This window comes from Falco peregrinus, chromosome 8 (genome assembly GCF_023634155.1).
Source record: "Falco peregrinus isolate bFalPer1 chromosome 8, bFalPer1.pri, whole genome shotgun sequence".
Classification (NCBI taxonomy): Eukaryota; Metazoa; Chordata; class Aves; order Falconiformes; family Falconidae; genus Falco; species Falco peregrinus.
Window position 1 is genome coordinate 47618114 of NC_073728.1, and position 24384 is coordinate 47642497.

The 24384-nt window shown below is 40.5% G+C and overlaps 2 protein-coding genes across 3 annotated transcripts in view; both read right to left on the reverse strand.

The window, feature by feature from the left end:
• RANBP17 (RAN binding protein 17) overlaps positions 1-5736 on the reverse strand; it is a 160933-nt gene extending 155197 nt beyond the window's left edge. The window contains exons 1-4 of the mRNA XM_055811925.1: positions 5695-5736; positions 4634-4780; positions 3620-3710; positions 2168-2334 (exon numbers count right to left, since the gene is read on the reverse strand). Coding sequence (XP_055667900.1) covers positions 2168-2334; positions 3620-3710; positions 4634-4780; positions 5695-5721 — 432 coding nt within the window. The 5' untranslated portion in view covers positions 5722-5736. The remainder of the gene's footprint in view (positions 1-2167; positions 2335-3619; positions 3711-4633; positions 4781-5694) is intronic.
• A 5963-nt stretch (positions 5737-11699) lies between these two features.
• On the reverse strand, positions 11700-24181 carry LOC101914497 (kazal-type serine protease inhibitor domain-containing protein 1-like). Of its 2 annotated transcripts, XM_027779728.2 has the most exons (5): positions 23261-24181; positions 22578-23034; positions 16805-16965; positions 15035-15179; positions 11700-14121 (listed from the first exon to the last, which is right to left on the reverse strand). In XM_027779728.2, exons 2-5 carry the CDS (start codon positions 23032-23034, stop codon positions 13991-13993), a joined length of 894 nt encoding a protein of 297 aa, XP_027635529.1. In that variant the 5' UTR covers positions 23261-24181; the 3' UTR covers positions 11700-13990. The 2 variants fall into 2 exon arrangements, with proteins under 2 accessions (XP_027635529.1, XP_005232419.1); XM_005232362.3 differs by having other exon boundaries at positions 22578-24181.
• Between the last annotated feature and the right edge of the window lie 203 nt (positions 24182-24384).

The window sequence follows — 24384 nt, forward strand, 5'->3', positions numbered from 1 at the left end:
GAATTATGAAGGAGTTGGGAACTGAACTGCAGACCCAGCCGCTAATCCCTTTTGCTATATTAAATCACATTCAAATTTACACTGAATGAACTTCAATCTGGAATGCTAATGCATATGTATTTGAAACTACCATATGCTAATTATTAACATATATTAGTATTGCTTAGGGATTATTTTTTCAATTTTTATCTAAAATTTAATTCGCTAGTAGATCTATGGCTTAATTTTCTTTTCTACAGGAATTCTTAATTTAACTAAAGAAATCTCTTAAGAAGCTAAATTTTGTATTTAAATCTCTATTTTTAATGAGCTACACACTGAAGAGTCACACTGCAATCATTTTAATAATAAATGTAAAATCCAATTACAGTACATTCATAAAAATAACTGCAAAACGATGGAGAAGTATACTTGAGTTTCTTTTTAATAAACAGAATATTGCAACTTATCTTTTATTAGACATTCCCAATGTAACTCAAAAAGTACATTAACTTGAACAGTGTTATAAACAAAGTAAGACTGAAAAACAAATGAGAAACTCACTGGCAAGCAACATAAACTATTAACTTCACGTTTTCTTGCTGAGTTGCCAGGATCACCACACATACTGGATCATTTTGCAAGTAAATCTCCGAATAGTTTAAATTTTCTGATTATTTTTTCTCAAAATAAGTACCAGGCTTTACGTTCACAGGGACACTCAGAAAGAGTGTATTAACTTTTAAAGCAGATTAGCCATCTCCCAGAAAACTTACTAAGAACCATTTTATACATGTTAAATGTATGAAATAACCAAATCTGGCTAATAACCCATGACATCCAATCAATTTCTCCAAACTTAATTTGCAGAAGATGCTGTATATCCTGTATCTTTAGGCACTGTGCCTGATGGTACTCATTCTAGATGCGACATGTAAATTTGCATAGTGAACAGTCCACAGCAAAAGATTGCACTCTGACATTAGGAGAAATTATTTCCAATTTTCAAATACTGTATACCAAGATACCTCTCTATCCTGTAATGCACCTTCTTTGTACCAGTGACCAATGCAGTGGGGGAACAGTAAATAATGTGGAAGGAAGTGTAAAACAAGAACGTTTCTGCCTCATCGAATTACTTGAGAGGGAAGATGAGTGATCTTTCATCCCAAACTCCCCCATGGTCCTACCTAGAATGCGTAATTCCTTTGATATGTTAAATAACATACATTTATTACCTGTCTCCCTGTATTGTACAGCATAAACCTAGGAGAGATAGAATGTTTTGGGGGTTTTATTCTACTCCTCTTTACACGTATAAGTGAACATACATACATACATGCATGCATGCAGGTATCTAAGTACCCATGCACACGTATGAATCATCAGCTTCTCAAAAGTCAAAAAAGAGTGGGGCAAACAAGGACCACAACCATATAACATATATATATAGTGTCTTGCAATTCTGTGTACCACAGTTCTATCTTTATTTTATCTAACTTTATCTGAAACTTTATCGGAAGTTTCATTAGTAACTTCAGAAGCCAGGTTATCTAGTGATTTTTGCTAAAAATTTAAGTGCTGGTGGAGTCCCACCGCTTACACTGAAAAGCAATAATGTAAGACTGTAACAGTGAACATTCCAACAAATAGTTTGTAAAGGTATCTTTTTGATCAACTCTCCATGACAGCCACTTGAAAAAAATACATTTGAACTAGTTCCGCACAATTTTAGCAGTGGCTATTACAAATAGCACAATCAGATTAATTCTTTATAACATTTGACAGTCTCACTCTTCAGATGGTGCACTACCAGTGTTTCTAACCACATAACTGGAGCTAATATTATTAGAAATCTAACTCCACATCAGTTCAAAAAAATTAAGGCAGTAAATAGAAAACAGTGGCTATGTTTTACAACCATAGAGAAACAGTGCTTTGGAAAAAGAAAACCAACAAAAAAACGTGACAGCGCTATGAATGCTGTGAGGCATCCAAACCCACAGTCTCACACAAGTATCAAACCCACCCTGGTTCTTCACTGTAAGGTGATCTTCCATTTTAGGCAATGCTCTTCACACTTTTTCCACCCAAGTGTATAAAAACTAACTGACATTAACATGCCGATCACTAAAAATGAAGAGGTCCCAACAGAAAAAGATGACAGAAGTGAACAATTGTTTCCTACCTGCAAAAATTTTTTTACATCAGCAATAATGTCTCTGAAGATGAGCTGATCTTTCAGTACCTCAAACCATCCTAATTTTGTAATTCTAGCAATGACTTGAACAAGAGCTTGGATGACAAAAGGAGCCAGTTTGGGTTGAGATGCTACATAGTTGAGAATGTAATTTCCTGTAAAGAGGCATTTTAAAATAAGCAACACAAGTCTTCTGTAAAGAAAATTAATTAAATGGTTCTAATAGAAACTTAAGGCATGGTTTTTTTAAAAACTCTATATTCTTATCATTATAATGTACAATAACTCTAAGTTACATTAAATCATTAAATACAGCTAAACATTCAGTAGCACAAAGCATGTTACAGACATGATCATTACTCTAGGACACACATGACAACAGTTTGTGAATTCAGAGAACTGGCAGGTAAAACAAGAGTAATGTTCAATTATGGTCCTGTACACTGGGCACTGATTATTTCACTGTAGCAGCAGTTTTCACAGCCAACTTAAGATCCACAGAAGTTTTTTCATACAAAAGACCCTACTGAACGTTCTCAATTCAGTCTAGAACATCGCCTTGAGTAACTCACACTGCAGCTGCACAAATTCCTCTCTAACTAGAAGGAAGTTAACCCGTTTCAAAAGCTGTTTAAATGTATAATATTATTTATTCGTTTTATCATTTAATCATTTAATATTTATTTATTTAATATTTATATTTATTTATAATTTATTATTTATAAATAATAATTATTTGATATCTATTATTAATATTATATTGATTAGTTGATTTTTACCTAAAAAAGCATTGAAATCTTATCAGAAGCAGATCCTCAGCCGTGTATTCAGAGTACTACTATCCACAGACCTGACAGAACAGTGCAGATTTTCTAAAAACCTAAATCAAATTATATTCTCCTTGTGCAAAGCCTTTCACTGAAAGTTAACACTTATACTATACATTGAAACTTAAAGTGCTTACTCTTACAAGATATACCGCAAGTAAGAACCTGCCCTGGCATGACTTTCACAGATGTTAAGAGCTGGTCATGAGCAATGTTACATCTAAATGACGGGCGGGTGTAGTAGCAGTATCTGCAACTTTCATTCTTTACAAACACGTACTACATCTCTTTAGCATCTTGTGGGATAAATACAAAGTCTATCTTGAAAAAATTAGTGTTTTTTTTTAAATATGAAGTAGTCTGAGCTAACATCTTTATTTATTTTAATTTAAAAACCAGGAAATGCTATTTGTGAGCTAACACCAGAGAAATGAGGAAAGATCTCACTATCACTTTTATGTTCACTCTCACAATTACTACCTTATGAATAACAGGCTTTGTAAATGGAAAGAACTAGAGAAAAAACCAGAATATCCACTGAATGATTAGTGTGTTAACATGAAGTTTTATATCCAACTAATATAGTAAAATTTTAACCACAAATGGTACTTACGAATATCAATTCTTTGTTCGATAGGTAAAGGAGATGCCCTGCCTACAAGCTTAGACAGGCATGTTGCTGCTAGAAGCTGAGCATAGGATGTCTACAAAAAAACATCAAAAGACATTCAAAAACAGGCAGGGGAAATAATTCAAAACCTGATAAATGATCAATAAACCAGACTGGTTATCAGGTTTTGGTTATGTTTGTTAAGTATACCAAAAAGTTATAAAAGATGTATTTTAATAACAACTTTGTTTCACCACAAACATAAATTACAAAACACTAATAAAAAGTGAAAACCTAGAACTATCATCCCTTTTCATGGAAAGCATTCATCTCAAAGTAATTTCACTATTCAGTGCAGTTCTTCAGTTTTGAAACCTTTTTTAAATCACTTTTACCATGGGTGTAGCCCTGGATTAAAGATATTTTTTCATGTGTTTCCTCTTTTTCTTTCTCTTTTTGCATTATTTGAAAAACACAGCAAGAAGTATGCTACACTCAGCTTGGACCATCAAGTGAGAATCAACTCCCCTATCACTTTATCCAGAGTTCAGCGTGACATCAAACACCAAAAATGAAACTGACTAATGATAAAAGAATGGTTTAAACTAACAAACAGATAAACAGTTTAGGGAAATTTTTTTAATATTTTTTCATTTTAGCTAATAGCCAGAAACAAGAACAAAGTGATGTTCAAACATCACATTATACCACATTGTGTCCCAACACTGCTCTACAGTTAACATAATCCCTGATCACAATCATTCTGAAAGTACCAAAGGCTAAGATGCTTTCTCTTTTTGTCCCTGACATCTCCAATGCAAGGTATTGTCACTCATACAAAGGCCACCTCCAAATGAAAAAACTTCTAGAATCGTTTACAAAACAGAGTACGTACGAAAAAGAGAAAAGTATTTTGCCTTTATTGTACTGACACAGTAATGCCCACGACTGAGAAACCTATGTGAGTTTCCACAAGCATAACGACATTTATGGATAACACATCTTTCAGATACTTACTGTTCCTTGTTCCAGTAGAAGCTGGCATTGGCTAAGACATTCTGGGCTATCAATAAGTTCCAAAAGTACCTTCTCAGCTTGCATTCGTTGTGCTAGATCAGTTCCTTCATATAGGTGGTTACATAGTACTTCCAGTTCTGCCAGACTCTGTTAGGAAGAACACAAGTGAAACTTCCATGAAGACTTTTCAACCACATCAGACCTCTTCAAGTGTTTATAAGCCTAGAAACTACACCAGTAACATGAACTGCTACCTATGCTAAGTTTTCCAGTTGATTCACATTTAAATTACCGAAACCCAGGAAGCTTTCTATGACAAGAAGACAAAAATAACTCTGAAAATTGAGTTTCCATTTCTCATTCTCTCAGCTACCAAAGTATTTTTTAATATGGTTCAATCCCTCTGTTTTTCTGAGTCTTCAGATGAGAAGTCCATGGCTTTTCCAAGGAGAGATGAAGAGACAGAGAACAGCGAATAGTTTGAGCTACGTTGCTTGGAAAACTACAGGCAAATTTCATTTTAAAAGCTGCAATTACTCATCAAATTACTATACCTGGAAAAAATTAGCATTGCCTATATCTGTTGATACAAATATCAGCAAAAGATGGGACAATTCAGAGGCTACTGTAGCAACAGAAGAGCTAAAATTCCTCTCTACTTAGAAGCTGAAAAAGTTCTGTTTGGTAAAGGTGTGTGTGTGAAATATCTCTCTCCCATGCTAGGGACATGATTTATATCTACTAGTCACTGTCTCACAGGAGAGATTAACCCTTTAAGCGTATTTCAAAATCATTACACAAACAGAAGTTTTAGAATCCATCAGGTTTCCAAAGCCACCTTATCATTAAAAAAACCAAAAAAGACCACACATGGTCTTTTCACCATTTTTGTTGTTGTTATGCATGTGAAATCCTTGGCTTTGATCAGTTTTTTCTGAATTTCAGTAATGACAACATTTTAAGAGTCCCTGATCTTCAGTCCAAAAGTAGCCATGTACTTGTTCTTTTGAAGGAATGTTAAGAAATAGCACATTTGCTTCTGGAATAAGCAGATCAAATACCTCAAAGGCTGAGCCCAACAGAGACATCCTTTGTTTCTGTTCTTCCCCCGCTATGGTTAGAGAGAGTGGAGGAAAAATAAGGAACAGGTAACAACCCCAGCAACACAATTTTAAATGAAGCAAGATCCATGCAAATTAAAGTGAAAATTAAGATGCATAAATGCAAGCAGCATACACATTAGGGAAAATGTAATACTGCACACAGTTGGGGTAAAACATGGGAATAAGGACATCTAGCAAAGATAGTTTTCAGATGGAAATTGCAATGCGTGTTTCCCTAACGGAACAATTCCAATACCATCTGAGAAGCATGAACCAAATTGTCACATCATAACCAGCAAAAGTTGAAGACTCTCCTATATCTGATCTGAAAATTGACTTTCAAGTCTGGACAAACTTGGCAGTAAGTTAGAGAAAGTCCAGAATGCAACTGGGATATCAACCCTGTCACTAAGGTTGAAATCACCTGTCTGCTAACTGGCATTTAATTAGGAAACCATTTATAAGCTGGCTAAGCAATAATTTATACACAAAGTGGATTTACGAAGAATTAATAGTGGATTTCAAGAATTTCTGCACTTCTAATGCACTGTATTAATATATTAAGGTTACACTGAAATTTAGGCTAAGAATCAGAACTAATTCCTTGTTTACAAGTTAAAACTGTGAAGCATTTTACCTGAAGGACAATGAGGGAATTTTTAAAGCAAGCCTGAACGAGAACTAGGTAACAACCCTCAGAGACAAGCTGGTTTATCAGATATTGAGACTGATGACCTGCAGCACTTTGAAATGCTTTATCTGGACACGTTTGGTCTCAGGAGAACGTTATGACAAATTTTCTTATTGGTGGGTTGGAGGTACGGCCAGAAATTGCTCAGAATTCTCAGGCTGCCAAGGACATTGTTAGATGCTCTCTGGGTTGTATTTTATGCGTAGTATTGAGGAAACATGCTGATTTTCCTTGATTCTGATCATGAAACCAAAAAATGCAACTTGAAATCAGCAAATACAACCACGTGGATGACAGCAACTCAGCTGAGCAACAGATATTATTTAACCTTATCAAGAAAAAAATACTCATAGAAACCAATGAGAAGTGAAAAATTGGCTCTCTATATTAAATATACACTTCCTTCAAGAAAACAGCCGACTGCCACAATCCCTTTTTTATAGCAGGGCAGAACACGTGAAACTGATGCCTTTGGATACCTCCTTTACTCAAACCCTTATCAACAGCTGAAAGGTGATGCCTAAGAAAACAAGTATTGTGTCAGTGAAGAGGATCTAGCAGTTAGATGCTGGCTGCTTTAAGTGAGTCAGGAGTGGAAACAGACTTGTATAAAAAGCTACATTTTCGGTCACAAAGTGTAACTTTTTCCAAGAAACAGAATGGCATCCTAATGAAAACGGTTAGATACAGTGAATTTTCCCCCCCCTGCTTGTCACACTTTCGTAATAGTCAAGATTAAGTTAAACGAAGTTCTCCAGATCCTTCTGGTCCCACCTCTCCAGCTCTCCGAAGACGGCGGCAGCTCCTACCAGGCTGCGAAAGGACCAAGGGCCAGAAGCACTGGGGCCAGCCCCGGCGCAGCCCACCGGGCAGGCGGCCAAGGAGCCCAGCACACTGGCAGGCGACCAGGTAGGTTCCTGATCAAAGTTTTGCTGACACCGACAAATTCCCACAGACATTTTGATTTTAATCAGCATTTTCTGACTGAAAACATTCTATTAATAAAGTTCCAGCTCTACGCGAGAGCAACAGGACAGGCATCACTGCTGAAACACCAGTGTTTAAAAAAGAAAAAAAGAAGGAAAAAGAAACATAGGGATTTGGGTACGAGGTGTTAACAAAAGGTATCTTAGTGGTCCTTTCATGTACTATGCCTGGCACCCACGTATTTAAATAAACGCCTAAAATGGCTTCTCTCACGCTGCCCGGGCTCGCTGCCTGCCATCCCGCCGCCGGCGAGGGGCTCGGGCCGGACGCCCCGCCGAGGGTCCCGCCGCCCCGCGCCCGCCGCCCGCTGCCGCTCCCTCGGCCACGGCCCGCGGAGGGGCTGCCCGGGCCGCGGCGGCGCCCTCAGGAAGCAGCGGCCGCAGGCGAGCAGGTGCGGCTACCTCAGGCAGGCGGGCTGCAGCCGCACAGCGAGCGGGTCCCGAGCAAACTCCAGGGCGAGACACAGACCCACCCACCGCCACCTCCGGCCGGCCCCGCCGCCCCCAGCGCCACACCGGCCCGCACCCCGCCCACACTGGGACATTTACGGCTCCAGCCGCCCCCCACCAGCCCCGCCAGCCTCCCGCGCCCCCAGCCCACCCGCGGCCGCGACCTCGCCTAAGCGCCCCGACGGGCTCCGGCTCACCCCAGCACGGCCCGCAGCTGCCCGGGCAGCGCCCGCCTCTCCGCCGGGGCGAGCTCCGCACCGCCCGGTCCCCTGCACCGCCCGGCCGCAGCCGCCCCGCTCGTCCCCCACGTCTCCCCCACGCCTCCCCAGCACGTCCCTGTGCCCCCCCCGAGCCCCCGGCCCTCCGCCGCGCCGACAGGCCCCCCCGCGGCCGCGGCCCCACACGGCCCGCCGCGGCCCCCCCGGCCCCCGCCGCTGCCCCCTGCCATGCCGCGCCGGCCGCACTGACCTGGACGCGCAGCGCCATCTTCCCGAGCGGCGCGGGGCGCGGGCCGCAGGGAGGGGCGGCGGGCCCCGGCAGGGCTAGGGGGCAGTGCCGAGCCGCGCCGGGCCGGCCGGGGGCGAGGGGCGGGGGGGCGGGGCCGGCGGCGCGCGGGCAGGGGCTGCCTGGCGCGAGGGGGGCGCGGCACCGACCCCACCGGGGCCAACAGGCGCCGCGCGCGGGAGGCGCCATTTTGTCCGAGCAGCGGCCGCGGGGCCGCCAGGCGCTCCTGGCGCTCCGGGGCGGCAGCCGGGCGAAGGCGACTGCCCTGACTGGAAGGGCCGTGATTGTCGCTGGGTACCGCGTTCAGGTGCTGCTGTAAGTCTGCATTTGGCTCTGCGCAGGGCAGGTTTAGACACCGTTTCCCAAGAATTTACTCCCAGGTTGTGACAGCACCAGAGAAAGGAGAGCTTCCCTCAGTGAACGTCAGAGCTTCATATCACACAGTCCACGAGAGGTTTTAAGAATACTCCCAGTTTCACAGCCAGCAGTTCGCAAGTTGCATGGATGTAATTCAATGTACCGTTAATTTCCTACGTTTATAAATCAACAGCCAATAAGCATGAGCCAAGCCACCATGGCACTGCTCTATCTGTGCTTCTTGAAAGGTCCAAGCCAAAGCCTGTGGTGCTGAGGCGGTTGTTGGGGCAGCACCAAAGGGTGGTGCATTCCCTGTCACTAGGCTGAGTGGTTGTTTTCCTAAAAGGTGACACTGTTGGTACCTGAACGGCTGCCTTTGGCAGGAGTTGGTGAGGTGGTGTGGTGTGGGTTACCGAGCCTGGCACAGACTGCATGCGCGTTCACTTTTGCATCATAAGCAATCGGACAGCAACAAGCTTTTGTCACTAATGAAGAAACCTAGGAAAGGCCCAAAGAAAGAGAAGCATTTCTGTATTCCTTGACCTGCTAAAGGTGAGCAGTGGTTCTATACAGCATGGAGCCGGACAGCTCTCCACAAGACGCTTCTGGAGTCAGTGGCATGGGCAGGCAGGAGGATTAAGTAACGATAAAGTGTCATGGAAAAGAGTCAGTGAGGACTGCTGCTATAGCCAGCTGACAGCATTTATGAGTATTGCACCCAAAAAGCTTGACGTTTTTGTTGAGCACAGTGCTGTTTGATGTTTTAACACAGCAGGAAGAATTTTTGCCTTGACCTTCCCAGCTCTGAACACCACAGTGGTCAAAAGTCCCTGTTGTTTTTTGTGCTGGTTAACAGATGATGCAGGGCCTGAGCTGTTTGTGTAAGATTATTCATGTTTCCCTGCTGTTCCATGGCCCACATTGGCCAAAAGAGGCCCAGACTGGTAGAATTCCTCTGGAAATGGGAGCTGCTTTAGACCTGGAATGCAAAAGTGAATTGGATGTATTCCTAGCTGAATTTGCCTTCTAGCAGCGAAGTCAAGAAACAGTTATGACAATCTAATTGGGGCAGGAAGAGTAATTTCTTTGTACATGAACTATCATAGTTGAATGATGGTACCATCACTGAACCATACACTTTTGTACAAAGTACCTTCAGTAATTATTGGAGAATGAAGCAAAATCAAAATGGATGATGGTTTTAAATGGAGTCTCTTATTTTGCCCTCACAACTGACTTTGGTGGCTGGCACTTCCAAAAGTCAAAGGGATTGTTTTTGAAAAGCTGGCTCAAATTACCCAGTCCCCTAATGACTGCCTCAGTCCTGGAATATGCCTTAACCCAAGTTTTCATCTTTTACCCTGTGAAGATACAGAATCATTTATCTATAGCCATAGTCTAAAAGAAAGGGAAAGTCACAAAACATACCAGGAGAAGAATAAAAGGACTGGTGATACACAGAAGAAAAAAAACAGAAAGGATTTAAAAGGAGACCAGAGGGGCAGATCAAAACAAGAATTCCTGGGATTGAGGAATAGGGAATGAAATGGTGACTTGGGGTGAGGAAAGTCAGCCATAAATTATAGTGTAGAAAAATTGGGAAACTCTCTGATGCAGTACAATTACACACTGTCCAAAGAGCCAGAAGCAGCTTGCCAGTACAGGTCGAAAAGGTAAAAGGAAGCTTTTGCATATCCTTCAGAGACCTTGACCATGTGAGCAGAGCCTAGGCTGTGCCACTAAGCTATGCAAAGACATGCAGAAATTAGGTTAGTAAGTTAAATAGTTCAAAAGCTGAACATAACCTGCGGACAGCATATGTATCTTAAGTCTGAGTGAGAGCTTGTGGCTTCTGCAGCCATGAGCCGTTTCCAGCTTGTCTGGAGCGAGTGTGGTTCTTCTTAGCCAGAAACACCTGTTGCCCTCCAGCCTGGGCCTCCTTTCTGTGCTGATGAATGAGCACGGAGAAGTTGAAAGCACAAAGCTGGTACCATGAGGTAGGCCAGGAAGACTTGCTCAGTTGCGTGCTTAGCTGCATAGTGCAGCCGCATGACTATTTGTTATTTAATCATCGGTTGAATCATTTTAATCTCTGAGACACAGGCAATTGCATTTCTGTATCTGATTTCTGTCAACTATAGCCTGATTATTTTAAGGGGGAACCCCCCCACTGTCTAGCTAAAGAATTAATGGATTCCTAGACTAATACCTGACATAACTCCTGAGATTTAACAAGGCAAGTAAGAATGTTAGATTGTGAAACTACCCCAGACTATGTCAGAGTCCTAGCCCAATGGACAAATCTGCATTAAGGAGTGTAATTGATTTAACAACTTTTATACAATTCCTTTGTCTTTACGTGGGACGGGGAAATGACACAGTGAAGATGCTTGTGTGACAGGCATTGACAGGAGGAAGTTGTACCGTGAAATTCACCCTCGCTTCCATGGAAGATAACAACAAAATTCTTGCTGTGTTCAGTGGAAGCTGAATTAAAGAAGGGTTTTAGGTCTGGCTCATGAGTGTTGAGCCGTCTCCGCAGTGTTAGTACACAGCTTCCAGCTCAAGTCTGCCTCATTTTCTGCTAGGTGGAATAGAACCAACTTCCTGAATTTGCTGTTACTTTGGATTATGTGAATAGATCTGTGGCTACAGGCAGTGCATTCACAATTAGATCCATTCATTTGCCACACTGCTTAGAGAGGGCCGAATCTTCTCTATGCTTTTTTAATTTGTGACTTGATTAAAGCATATAAATAAAGCCAGCCAGTTCTTCCCCACCCCCGAAAGAACTAGCAAATGTTCAGAGTGTCAGTGTTCCTTCTTTTTTTTGCATCAGGCAGGGAGTTTTCCTAAAATGCAGTTTTCTTACTGAAAGGAATGGCTGATAATTTACAACAAATTATTAAATACAGAAAAAAAAAACCCCATACAGAGAGAAATGCAGTATATTTAATTTAGAACCCTTCGTTCTGGGAAGGTTAGCTTTGTTTAAATAGACATAGTCCATCAGGCCAAACACTTGCAGACTGGTGTTTGATATGGTTCTGCTGCATATTTTCTTATTGAAACATTCTTTCTGGTTTTAATTTTACATTAACAACAGCAAAAGGCCCTGAAGAATTCTAATTTATTTCTATGGCTAATGATTTCAAGATTATTTTCTGTGCCACACACTAGTCCATGCCAGTATATATTGCCACACTTTAGTAGTTGGTTTAGTAATGTAATTCATTCATTTGCAACGCAGATCACAATTGATCTTGAATATATTTCTGCAGATTAAATAGTTCCATAAAAAATACCCCCTTAAAAAAAATAATCAGTGATTCCTACCAGACAATTTTATGTTCACATTTCTGTATAGTGGATAAGCAAAAAAAGTTACTAGCCACTAGGAATATATATTAACCACTAGTTATACCACTAGGAAGAGCCCATACAACAAAATCAGTAGTTAAATATGAAACCGTTTCATACTCCTGGTTGAAACAAATTAATATTTTCAATGATAAAATGGCATGCTTTCTACTCATAAGTTGCCAATACTCTAGAAAGTCTGAAACCAAATAAATTATTCTTAGGTTGTTTGCTACCAGGGCAAAGATCAATAATACCTCAGGGCAAACACAGTCTATAACCAATTTCTTAATGTAATTCAAATTGAAAGGAAAAATCTGCCTAATGGCAAAAAAGCACAAAAGAGCACATTAAAGGAGGAATTCGTGTTGCACTGTATATACATTAAGTAATCTACGCAGTATGTATATGCATACAGTAAGACTGCCCTTAAAGCTTCCTTAACACCATTAATTTAACTTCGAGTTACATCTGTGTGTGCAGTAATCACTACATGGGTTTGTGCATCAGATAAAGACAACTGCAAATACTGAGGGTTTACATGTAGTTGTCTGAACTTTTTCTTCCTTAGTCATTAATGTTGTTCAGTAATTTACTGCTATTCATCTGCCCTCAGCCAATGGGAACCAACAGGTGTAACTGCCTCCCAAAAGTGGTTTTCATAGTTTTGTATTTTCAGTCACTCATTAATTCAGAGCCAGCCCTCATGTAATTAGTTAATAAAAGAAATTGGAGAAATTTTTCAGGGTGATCACTTTACACTTTGAAGTCTTGTGTTTTTGAATTGCATGTCATTTGCTGTCTGGTTCATGTTGATTGATAAGTGGTTGAGACAATTTGAAAAACGTGCATGTGTTCTGGTGGTTTTCAGGAAGAAAATGATGCCTGCATTTCTGCCTGTCATTTCCAGAAGTGTGGCAATGCTGAATGCACTTTTAGTTGGACATAGTATACATGGGTCAGATACAAGAGCAAGTCTCAGTCAGTCCAAGACAAAAGACAAATACTGGTTCTGTGTGTGGATCTCTGTGTGTTTGAGGGGCATGCACTGAGCCGCAGAACAACTGCCTTCTCTAAACTGCAGTAATTCTCACCAAATGTGATGCTGTGCAGAGTAAAAGTAATAACCCCAAATCTTAAACCGTTGCCTAGGCTGGTGGGAAGAAGCTGACGCTGTTAGTAGCGCAAGAGCTGTTACAAAAGGAAGTCAAAAGGTATGCACAGCTGTTTGAATACACAAGAAATCTTTTCTGGGTATTTTTGAGTATTGCTAGTGAAACGGCACTTACTTGTTTTGACTGTGATTGCTTCAATGTATCTAAAAAAAAAAGTAAACAAAATAACTGCCCAAAAGACAGATAATTCACCCTTGATGAGACTAACCATGACAAATTTCAAATGAGAAGGAAAATCTTGCTGAAACTTATGAGAAAACATCAGCTAAGGAGATTAAAGACTGTTTTGCAACCTTCATACTTAGGTTTGTTGCCATGTGAACAATCTCTTGATACTTCTTAGTACATTATAGAAAAGAGGAAATTGATACAAGTAAAAATATTGTTTAACTATGGATATTTTTGCTAGACAAATTAGAATGAAAGAAATTATAACATAATTTACATTCAAAAAATTAATATAAAATTGGATCCCTTCGGTGTACTTAGTGGACAGGTGCACATTTAAGAGTTTTATTTAACAGTCTAAATGTATGGATTTACAACTGTTCTTTTTTCTGGTGAGTAGCATGATACACTTAAGCTATAGCTGAATTTCAGGAAGGTGGATACACAAGTGAATATGTGCGTTATCAGAGGAGCCATTTATGGCACAGAGACTACTAGTAAATAGAACAGAGTGTGAAAGGTAATGGTCAACAGATATATAAAAAGTATTATTCAAAGTTGTTTCAATTTTCATAGTCCCCGGATTCATATTCTTCCTCATCTTCATCATCAGAATGGTCATAATAGTCCCCATATTCAATGCTGTAGCTTGCACTTCTACTGCCAGCAGAAAATGCAAATGTAGGAGATGATCCTGCAAGATGTAATTGAATCCAGATTAAATTAGTTGTAGATAGGAACAAAGAGCAAAGTATGGTTTCGTATCTGTACGGCAAGCTCAGTGTTTCTGAATCTTGTTATCAATGAAAAGGAGAGGGTTTTTATCTGATGACTAGACCTTGTATCACTGAAGCTCATGAAATATGAGCAAATTTTTATATCATTCACATTTTAAGATGTTGAAAATACATTTAATTCCCAGTACTAGTGAGCTATGAGTTCAGTCCTCTGCAGATCCTATGTACCTGAAAATATGACCAGAGCCAATAAAGCTTTGAAAGTCACCTGCAGAAACAAGGTCATTGACAAACCGGTGACAAACTCCTCAAACCGGGAGGCAAATAGAAGACAAAGCATCTTTACCCTGCATTTGCCAGGAAACCTGGTTTTTCCTGGAGGAAGAAGGATGTTATTCTGCAGGACTGGGCCCAATGCAAAACAATAGTAAAGCTATTTCTTACATCTTTCCAAACACTCATTAAGGAGTAACAACTGTTTCCTTCCTAATTTTTTGAAAAATAAACAGCAATGCAGAACTGCTGTAGTTCAAAGACTTGCTTAGCTACAACAGCTGTTGTTCTGCGTGCAGAGTTCCTACTAACATCAAAGGACTTCTGTAGGATAAGGACAGTGGAATAACATGTGTCTCAGCTGTATGGCCATGATCCACAGCTTTCTGTTTTGTGGAAGCTAGTATAATTTTCAGCAAAATATTACCATATTAACCTGTTAGGGGATAAAGTAAAAGAAAAGCACACAGAAAAGTTTAAATATTGACATCTTTAGGTAATTTCTCATAGTCTTCATTTGTATTCTGACAAATCTGTCCTTTGCAGCCTGCTTGTATGCATATTTATATTCTTAACATGCAAATAAAAAGGTAATACCATCAATGACTTTCAATCTCGCAGAGGCATATGTTGCACCATGCTTATTTTTGGTGTGGCAGATGTAAACGCCTTCATCTGATTTTTTGAGGCCTTGAATCTGCAGCCAGCCTGTCACACCATACTTCTGAGGCCCACCTCTTGCCTTTGAGAAGAGAAAGAAATTATAGAAATTAAGTAGGTAGGAGACACCATGGTATTTCTTAAAATATTTGTGGATGGATTAAACATCATTCCAACCTTTGCTTTTGGTTTACTGCCATCATGCTTTGATTCTGTTTGTTTCTGCTGTGCTATGTTTTAACTTCTTGTTGCTCTGTGCCTGTGAGTTCATGCTTTCCCACCTCTGCTCTTTAAACTTCATTGCCCTTCACAGTGCTCTCATTTCTATTCCTTCTCATGCTACTGATTCCCAATGCTTCTCCTGTCTGTCATCCCATACCACTTGCTGCTGCTTCAAAGCATTGCCACCTGTTCTCAAGCTCATCAGTTTCTTCAGGACAGAAGCAGCAGGTGGGTCTGGTTGAGTTGTTCAGGGCCAAGGGGCCCGACCAAGGTGACACTCGGCATCCAGATGTTAATGGATTGGCATGACATACCATGAGCTTTCACACTTCATGACAATCAGTTTCAACTGACTTGGGCTAAAGCCTCTTAAAGGGTGAGCTTTCTTTTCCAAACAGAAAACCATTAACAGATGTTCACAGAGAATCTCTCATGCTGAATCTATTAATGGAGATAGGTTAACAGAGCTCAGTTTAGCCTCTGAGGTGACCAGCATTTGGATGTGGTGCTTTGCACCATTGTTTCTGGGCAGATCTAAGTCCACTAATCCCACCTGTGTTCATGCTGCCTCTGGAAACATTTCTAAATAATTTGGACTCTTCAGTAGCACTGTACTGTTTAATTAGCTGCTTCTGTGCTTTTTCTGTCTACCTTTTTGTTCAGATTGTGACCCGTGTCCATTGGATCATACCATTTCTGGGCTGTATGTCCAGAAAGTGAGATTTGCCACGCATTTCTCTTTGTAGTCTCTGTTTGTATTCTTTGTCCATCGGGGGAGGCGCGCAGATGCTGGCTTCAGCCTTACTGTGGTCTGCCTGTACATCTGGTATTGTTAGCTTGTCTCCCCAGAATGTTATTTCCGTTTAAAGGAATTAGCATTTTAATTTATTTCATTTTAGCTCAAACTTCAAGGCTATTTCTAGATTTGCTTGAAGCCTCTACTAATACCATTCTGCTCTTTCCCCTCAGATTAAAACACAGCGTCCTCCATAAAATGAGCAAGTTTCTTTGCTTTTCTTTTGGATGCCTCAGGGACTGAACCCAAATGGCAGGTCTCCAGAAACAGCATCTTGCAAAGGAGAAATTTAGATACCTGCCAGAATTCTGCTTCTGCATCAAGAGTAGAAAAATTGTTGCCAACAGTCATCCTTCCCAGAATGCACCTTCTTTTAGGTAGCAGCCTAAATGGTTCCGTTTATATGTTCATTCATTTTTTTTCCAGAATCATGCCTACATAAGGAGAATCTTCCATCTTTTCTTTCCCTGCAGCAGGCCAGATGGCAGTACCCTGGCTGTTATTTCGTCTGCTTGGACTGCCAAAGCAATGATCCTTGCACTGACTGAAATCATAATTCTTTACACAGTCAGAGGGTCCCTATTGGGAATCTATTTATTGCACAGTATTGTATTCTGTGGGAAGAATTCCCTGATTAATCCCTCCACTCCTCATCCCAAACTGTCTGACATGGAAAGTGCAAGTTTTACCTGTACTGAGAGGTGGGCATCATCTCCTGGCAGAAACATTTTATTCCCCTTTTTTTTCCATTCAAGGTGTGGCATAGGGTAGGCTGACACCTCACAGCCAAAAATGACATCATTGCCTGTGTAATTCTGGACATCCTGAGGTGGCATAGAAATAACAGGAGCTGCAAAGAACAGACAGAACAGTGCTTTAGAAGACAGTGAGAGAAAGACAACACAAACACAAAAGCATATAACATTAATTTCTACTTCATGTGATAGAACCAGTTTGCCTTTTGCCAGCTAACACATTATGAAGAGCCACATGATTCCAAGCAGCTTTTAAAGCTCAGAACACCTTGTGTCCCATTAAAGGGTGAGCAGGCTTTTTAAAACGCTTATTTCAAAGGACCTGTCTGTCTTTTTCCCTTGTACGTGATTGTGAAGCTTAAACTGAAATTAAAAGTTTGTGTCCCATGAACTGTCATCATGGATTAGACTCAAGGCCCAGCTGGGTAGCCAGTACTTGACTAGACCTTCAGAGGGAAGAACAAGAAATTCTGCAGCAAACAATCAGAGAGTAACTTGATTATACATGGTAGTTCTTCTTAATTTATATTACATTTTGGTTAGCTTAAAAGCTAAATACTTGCACTGCTAGCTTGTCAAAATTTTTTCTGAGGACATCATTGCCTTGGAACTTATTAGAATCTTATCCCTCTCTGTTATCCATTGCAGCAAGTTACAGAATAACAGCATTAATAAGTTTCACATTTATCCTCAATAGCTATCAATTTCATCTGATGTTCTTGCTATGAGACAAGTAATAAAAGTGATTGAAGTCCAATTATTTTTATAAGGTTTTATGTAACGTTTATTATAATTGTTAGATTTCCACTTGTTTCCTATTGTTCTCTTCCCCTCATCCCCCTCCACTGTTGATTTATATTGCCCCTGAATTATGCTCTCCCACTTTTTCCCAAAGAAAAAGCTGACGTTAACCACGAGAGGGAGCCAGTCCAGGGATGTGAAGACATTTTAAAAATAAACTGCTAGCTGATGCATTCACACGTGATTTAAACACATATCCCTCTATAAGCATGCATGAACATATTAAATGTTAACAGGACATGATGAAATTTACCAGTGGAGAGCAAAATAACATACTGACTGCTATCACAGCCTTCCTATTTTGGAGATCTCTGCTTTTTTCCCTGATCTGTTTTTTCTCAGCCAGAAACGTTTTTCCTTCTAAAGCCTGTTTTCATTCTATTTTCAGGCCAGTGTTTAAAAACGCATGCATTTTCTGGGCCATTGTACTTGTATTTAATTAATGGTTCTATTTTTGTACAGCTTCCAGATGCTTGGAAATAGAAACTTATAGTACAATGAATATATTTTTACTTGCAATATTGTAATATATATGTAGGTACAGCATTTATGCTTCAGCATTTGAAACTCTAACGACTTGTTCCAGGTTTTCAGGCAAAGTTTCTAATACATTGGTCAGTTTTTCAGGATTGGTATCTGTTCAGAAAATATCAAATGCATACTGATTAAAATTAATTGCAAACAAATTATCCAGCAAAGTATCAGTTTCCCCATTTATGAATGCCTCATTGAACAATCCTGTTACTCTTTAAAAGTAAGATTTTCAAACTAGGATAATTAAACCCTTAAATGCTTTGTTTTTCATGAGACCTGTACATTCAGAATCTGTTTATTATTTCAAAAGTCTTGTATTCAAATCAACATTAACTTACTATCTTGGATAAGAACTTTTTTTGCCTATGAACTTATCATGTAGGGTCTGATATTAAAGCATACTTTGAACTACCAAAACTCAGTGCAGCCACACTCCTTTTAATGATACATCCACTGTAGTTAAGCTTAAACTGTGAAAAAGAAGCTAATATCTATGTTGACTCACATGAGTTCTTTAAATTATTCTTGTACAGACAGCATGAAAAACTCTTGAAACACTCAGATGTTGACTGGTTAGTAGTATTTTTGTTCTGGTGCTAACACAGGCCCACGGACACACTGACAACGCTGAAATACTGTCAAGAATGGAGTCCTGCTTGTGAGACTGTCCACAGCCATGGCCCAGCTGTGTGAGGCTGAGGGCTCTGGCTTCACCACACCATGTAAACACATCCTTAGCCTCGAGGATGTAAGGGTCTGAATTACAGATCTGCATTATAGCTGTTCACGTACGAGAAATTTTCCAGCAGTCTACCATACACCAAGATGAATTCCGCACTGGAAGTACCCCTTCCTCCATTAGCTGGAAGGAGAATACAGATGATAGCTTGGAAATGTCTAGCCATGGTCCGAGTCACACCCAGCTGAGTACTTTCATAGAGGTAGTTAAGGCTTTGCTGGACCAGGGCTGACCAGGACTGGCATCATCCAAGATCAAAGTCATAGCATGTAGGAAGAACCACAGTTCTGATCTAACCAAACTGCCTTTTCTGAACCTGAACACACAATAAATACTTGCATTATCTGATCAAACTTGGAGAAATAAAACAGCACGTCTCACAACACCATTTTGCTGTATTTTACAGAAGAAAATTGAAGTAATGAGGTATCATTTTAACAGAAATTTACAAACTGCGTTTTTGAGTGTTTCAGATTTTGTGTTCAGCCAAATTGTCCCATGCATATCTGTGTATACTTTTTTTTTTTTTTTTTTATAACTGTGTCTTTAGAAATGGATCTTTATTGTTACAATAACCTGCCATTTTGATTCCTGGAGTAGATAAATTTTTCTTCATAGCTATAGCTATAGCAAGCATTCTCATGTCTCAGTGTCCAGACGTGAATGGGCAGTAGTTGCTCCCTTCCTTTTACAGTCCCAGTCATGAATTACCCTCGTGCGTTACAGAAGACGAACCAGAAATCAGGAAAAGTCAAAATACTGCTTCAGTTTCACAATCAACATTCACCCAATATCACTCCAGATTAATGAATTAGATAACATGATTCTTTTTTTCCCCTTAACTCATATTCATTTTTGCTAATCTATGTCTCATTTGATGAAAATGTCAGAAAATTTCATGGGTTATTTGTTTTTTACTCCAAAATTTACATTTAAAATAAATTATGTGACAGCTAACTTATAAAGAGAATCACTGCTATATTGTTCCATTACTTTATTAAATCATCAGCAAGAAAGGTCTGAATGTGAATGGGGATGGATTAAGCGTAGAGAATCTGTATATAATCAATGTACTTAGTAACCTTGGTAAATTATTAGATAAACTGATCAAAACTAGGTTTCAGGAAAATAAAGGCTTTTTCAATGTTTCTTTAGGGAGCTAGGCCTTTTTCTTCTCCTTTTTCTGGTGATGGATGAAAGATAAAAGGCTATACTCTTCTGATGAAAGAAGTTTATTGTTATTTATTTATTCATCGGTTGCTGTATACAATTAATCCATTTGGCATCAATAGGAAACAGCAGATGCTTTGAAGGAGAAATAACAAAACAAAGTACTTTGAGTTGAGTGAAGGTTGTATTTATAGCTTGGTACCAAAACCCCACAGTGTTCACTGTTTCTCATGCAAATTGAAGTCAGCGGAAAGCGAGTGCCGCAGCGAGGTGCTGCTCTCAGTGCCAGACTCCCTGTTGCCTTTTGTCATCAGCTGCAGCCATGAAAAACCACTCTAAATCACGGTGCCCTTTCACATGCCCGCTGTGCTGCTTCAGAGAGCTGCTGTGGTGGTGGTGGTGGTGGGGGGGGGCTGATGATAAACTCCCGTGGGGAACGAGGCATGGGCCCCCCTGGTAGCACCTCTGTGCCCTGCTGCTTGCTGAAGGGCCCAGGCTCCTTCCAGGGTCTAAACCACAACCTACGCAGCCGGCATGGTCAGCTGCTGCTCAGAAAGCTTGAGAAGAGGGGCACTCGTGGTGCTGCTCCTCCGTGAGCCCAGCACCCACCTCAGGCTCCAGTGTTTCGCTGCAGCTGGGTGTGGATGCCAGGTGGGTGCTCTGAGGGAACCGGCCCCCGTTTTGCTTAACTAAACTCTGCGCAGCACTGATACGGCTATGAACCTTTCCCCAGGCTTCCGTGGGATTCAGTGGGCTGAGTGATGGTAGGAAATCTATCTGAGTTCCTGAAGAGAGGGTCCAGCCCTTCTGGGGACCCAGGAAAACAGTGGGAAAATGTTGGGGGTGACGCTTGCCTGCAGAGCAGCGAAGCTCATTCCTCCTGCGTGATGAGTGGTGTTATGTGCCTCAGGTGACTGCAAGGCCTGCTGGATGACAACACCAGCAAGTAAAAGTGATAGTACTTCCAAACTGAAGTTTTTTGTATATGACCGGTTCTGTTTAATTAATTAGAGCGGACCATTGCTTTAAGCCTGTATGCATGAACAGCTGCCTCTGCTGCAAAGTTACCGTCACTTGCTACTGGAGTGGCACTTCCAACTGAAATCTTCCTGAAGGGGTTATGCCACAAGAACTAGTGCTATTTTAATCCCAAAGAAGAAGACCTACCCGAGGGCTAATAGGCTTTCAATCGTACTGTGGGCAGAGTTTTCTGAATGTCTTTTTACTGACAAGCCTTTTTTCCCAGCTTAATACCCTGATGGCAAATAAGGGATTCTTTAATGCATCTTCTCTTCTAACTAGAGAAAGAAGAAAGAGGTCTGGTATTAGCTGTTCATCACTTTACCTTTTAGGTATTCAATATCTAGTGTTCATTCAATATAAAAGCACAGCATACAGTCTAAATTGGAGGGAACAGATTGCTAGCGAGGAGTGGGTAAAATGTACCCAAGTTAGTCTCATATATGGACCTTTGCCAGAGATGCAATTTCAGATTCCTAGAACCATGGACCCATTTGTGACCCAGAGACCTCTTCTACTTAATTCATTTGAGAAAATATTTCATTAACTTAAAAAAAACCACACAACAAACCACAAGCAGTTTCTCATTCAAAAAACAAAGCCTGTTCACTTTTTCATTTTCATTTTATATTCATGTGACTTAGGTGAAAGGTGCCCAGGAGTAAAGACTTGTAATAATGTGAAGAATGAGGACAGCACACACGCAGGAGGCAGGATTCTCCTATACAACTCAGCTAAGAATCTTTCCACTAATAATCATTGTAGACAACTGTTCATGAACTCTAAGTGTCTTTAGGGAAATTGTTTCAGTTTGATTTTGTTCTGATATTTGGATTTTCTGTTTCATGGGTTAGCTAGATTTTATGAAGATTCCAAAATTAGATTGTTTTAGCCTTTTTTGAGGGGGAAAAGAACAAATCTGTTAATTAAGCCCTATCTCCTTCTGTTGCCTCTGCTTCACTGCTTACCATATATACACACAGGTGGGATACATACGTGCTTGCATATATGTATGTTTACCTATATATAAATGAGATCTGCCTTGCTATCACCACTTCAATATCAGGTCAGTCCTCATATAATTGTAATTATTTCCCCAGTCCTCCCAGACTATCCTATCTGTTTACCTATTCCCAACTACACATACAATTTTTGTAGAAAATATCTCATACTCTGCTTGTTCACAGCAGAACTAGTCTGTAGATCTATGGCATATAGTCACCAAGTGATTTAATCCACTAGTCTATAGGAAGTTTGTAACATACAAGATTAAGTACCAGCTGCTGAACCACGTTTAACTCAAAGTAGTATTATAACAAAATAATGATAATTATAACAAAAATGCAGTATTATTTTAACAAAGTTAGACAAGAGCATCTAGTAACACATCTGAAAATAAGAATTAGATTTTTTTTTCAGTTTGGAAGTGCCTCTACATGTTACCTGATTCACATGGCCCTTTATGTTTCATGCTGATATTTCTTTTCGTAGCATAAGCCTTGTTGAATTGACAGATGTTCTCGTAGGTTTTCCCTTCAGGTCCACAGATGCTCTCTTGAGACTTGCACACACACTGGGGCTCAGGAACTTCCCCAAACCTTGCTTCATCAGCATCCAACCTGCACTCGAGGTTGTCCCCACATTGCCCGTAAAAATGATTGCCCTGGTCCAAGTCGCAGATCTGACCTTCCACATTTCCACATTCAGGACAGCAGCCACAACGATCCAGTACAGTCCCAGCTGGACAGTCCTTAGGCTCAGAGCAAAGTGCCAAATTGCATTTTCCACAACTATCTCCTTCCCTTAACAGCCTCCACCAACCTCGGTGGTACAAGGCAGGGAAACTCTGAGAAACCTGCAGCAGTACTACCAGCACTGCTGTAACCATCGAGTGCTTCATCTTGAGAATGTAACAAACAAGCAGAAAAGGTCCTTGGAGTAAAGCCAGGGGGAAAAAAAAAAAAAGAAAAGAAAAAAAAAAAAAGAAGAGTGAGCTAGTGTGAGAAAAACATCACAATCCTTTTCTTGTTTCAGAATATAAATTCTACTGCAAACACAGGCTTTAAGAAGAAATTAGCATCAGATTCTTAATCTGGAACTGATAATAAAAATGCATACAAACCCACCGGCTTTTCTCTAATGCAGTTTGGAATGTGAGTATTGCTTGCACAGAAACCAAACTGCCCCTTCTGACAGCTGAGTTGAAGCTCTCTGAAAAGCTGTTTGCTCACTGTCTCCTTGAGCCAAATTTGCAAAGCATTGCTCTACTGAAACATTATATCGCAGCTATCGTAGAAAGGGCAACAGGGTAAAATAGTGTAAAATGAAGAAATTAACTGCTATGACCTCCCACCCCCATCAGTTGAAAAAGACAGTCAGAAAAAGAGAAACATGGGTATAAAGCAGTACCCAAGATACCAGTACCCTAGAACTGAGCCAGTGCTCTAGAGACTAGAGCAAGGTTTAACACCAAATTTCATCCATTAATGATCACAGCTGGGATGTTCTGAATAAACAAGTCACTTACAGGCTCTTTACAAGCAAGGGATGGTCCAAGACAGCTGGAATTGACTTTAACTCTTGGATTTAAGATGGGAGGTACCTAGACCCATTAAAAACCCCATTGTTCTCTCTACATTTAGCTTCTTTTCAGTGCTTATGGGTGTCTGTGGTTTGCAACCCAAAATAACGTGGTCTACATTTGGCTCTAAGAACAAAAGTGCAAAAGGTTTACATAGACAAACATGAGCAAGCCACCCCAGCATCTTCAGACACCCCAGACGGAGGTTTTGCTGAAGTATTAGATGCATCGCTTGCCTTTTCGTAGTACTGTTCTGCCTTCATTTCTTTGGATGTACTTACACTGTGAGTTGTGGAGGATGAAAGAGGTAACTGATCTCTTTTCCCACTTCTTCTGTCCATAAGTTTCTTCCACTTCAGGGAGCTGGGTTTGCAGGGTCATTTCTTGCCAGGTGCTGCACTTGTCTTTGCACATCTCAGGATTTAGGCATGCTCCCTATCACGCTACCTTATACCAGAACACTCCCTTCCCTTGCAGTGTTGATGAGAAGTGTCTATAGACCATAGGCTACTGTTACCGCTGTTCAAACCACATGCAGCTTGGCAGAGAGGCACCTTACTGTCTGTTGGAGGTAAAAGTGAAGCACAGTGGACTTACAGACCCTGTGAGAATGGCTCAATACCACAAGTGAAGGTCACCACTTCCTACAAATGAAACATCTTTGTCTGT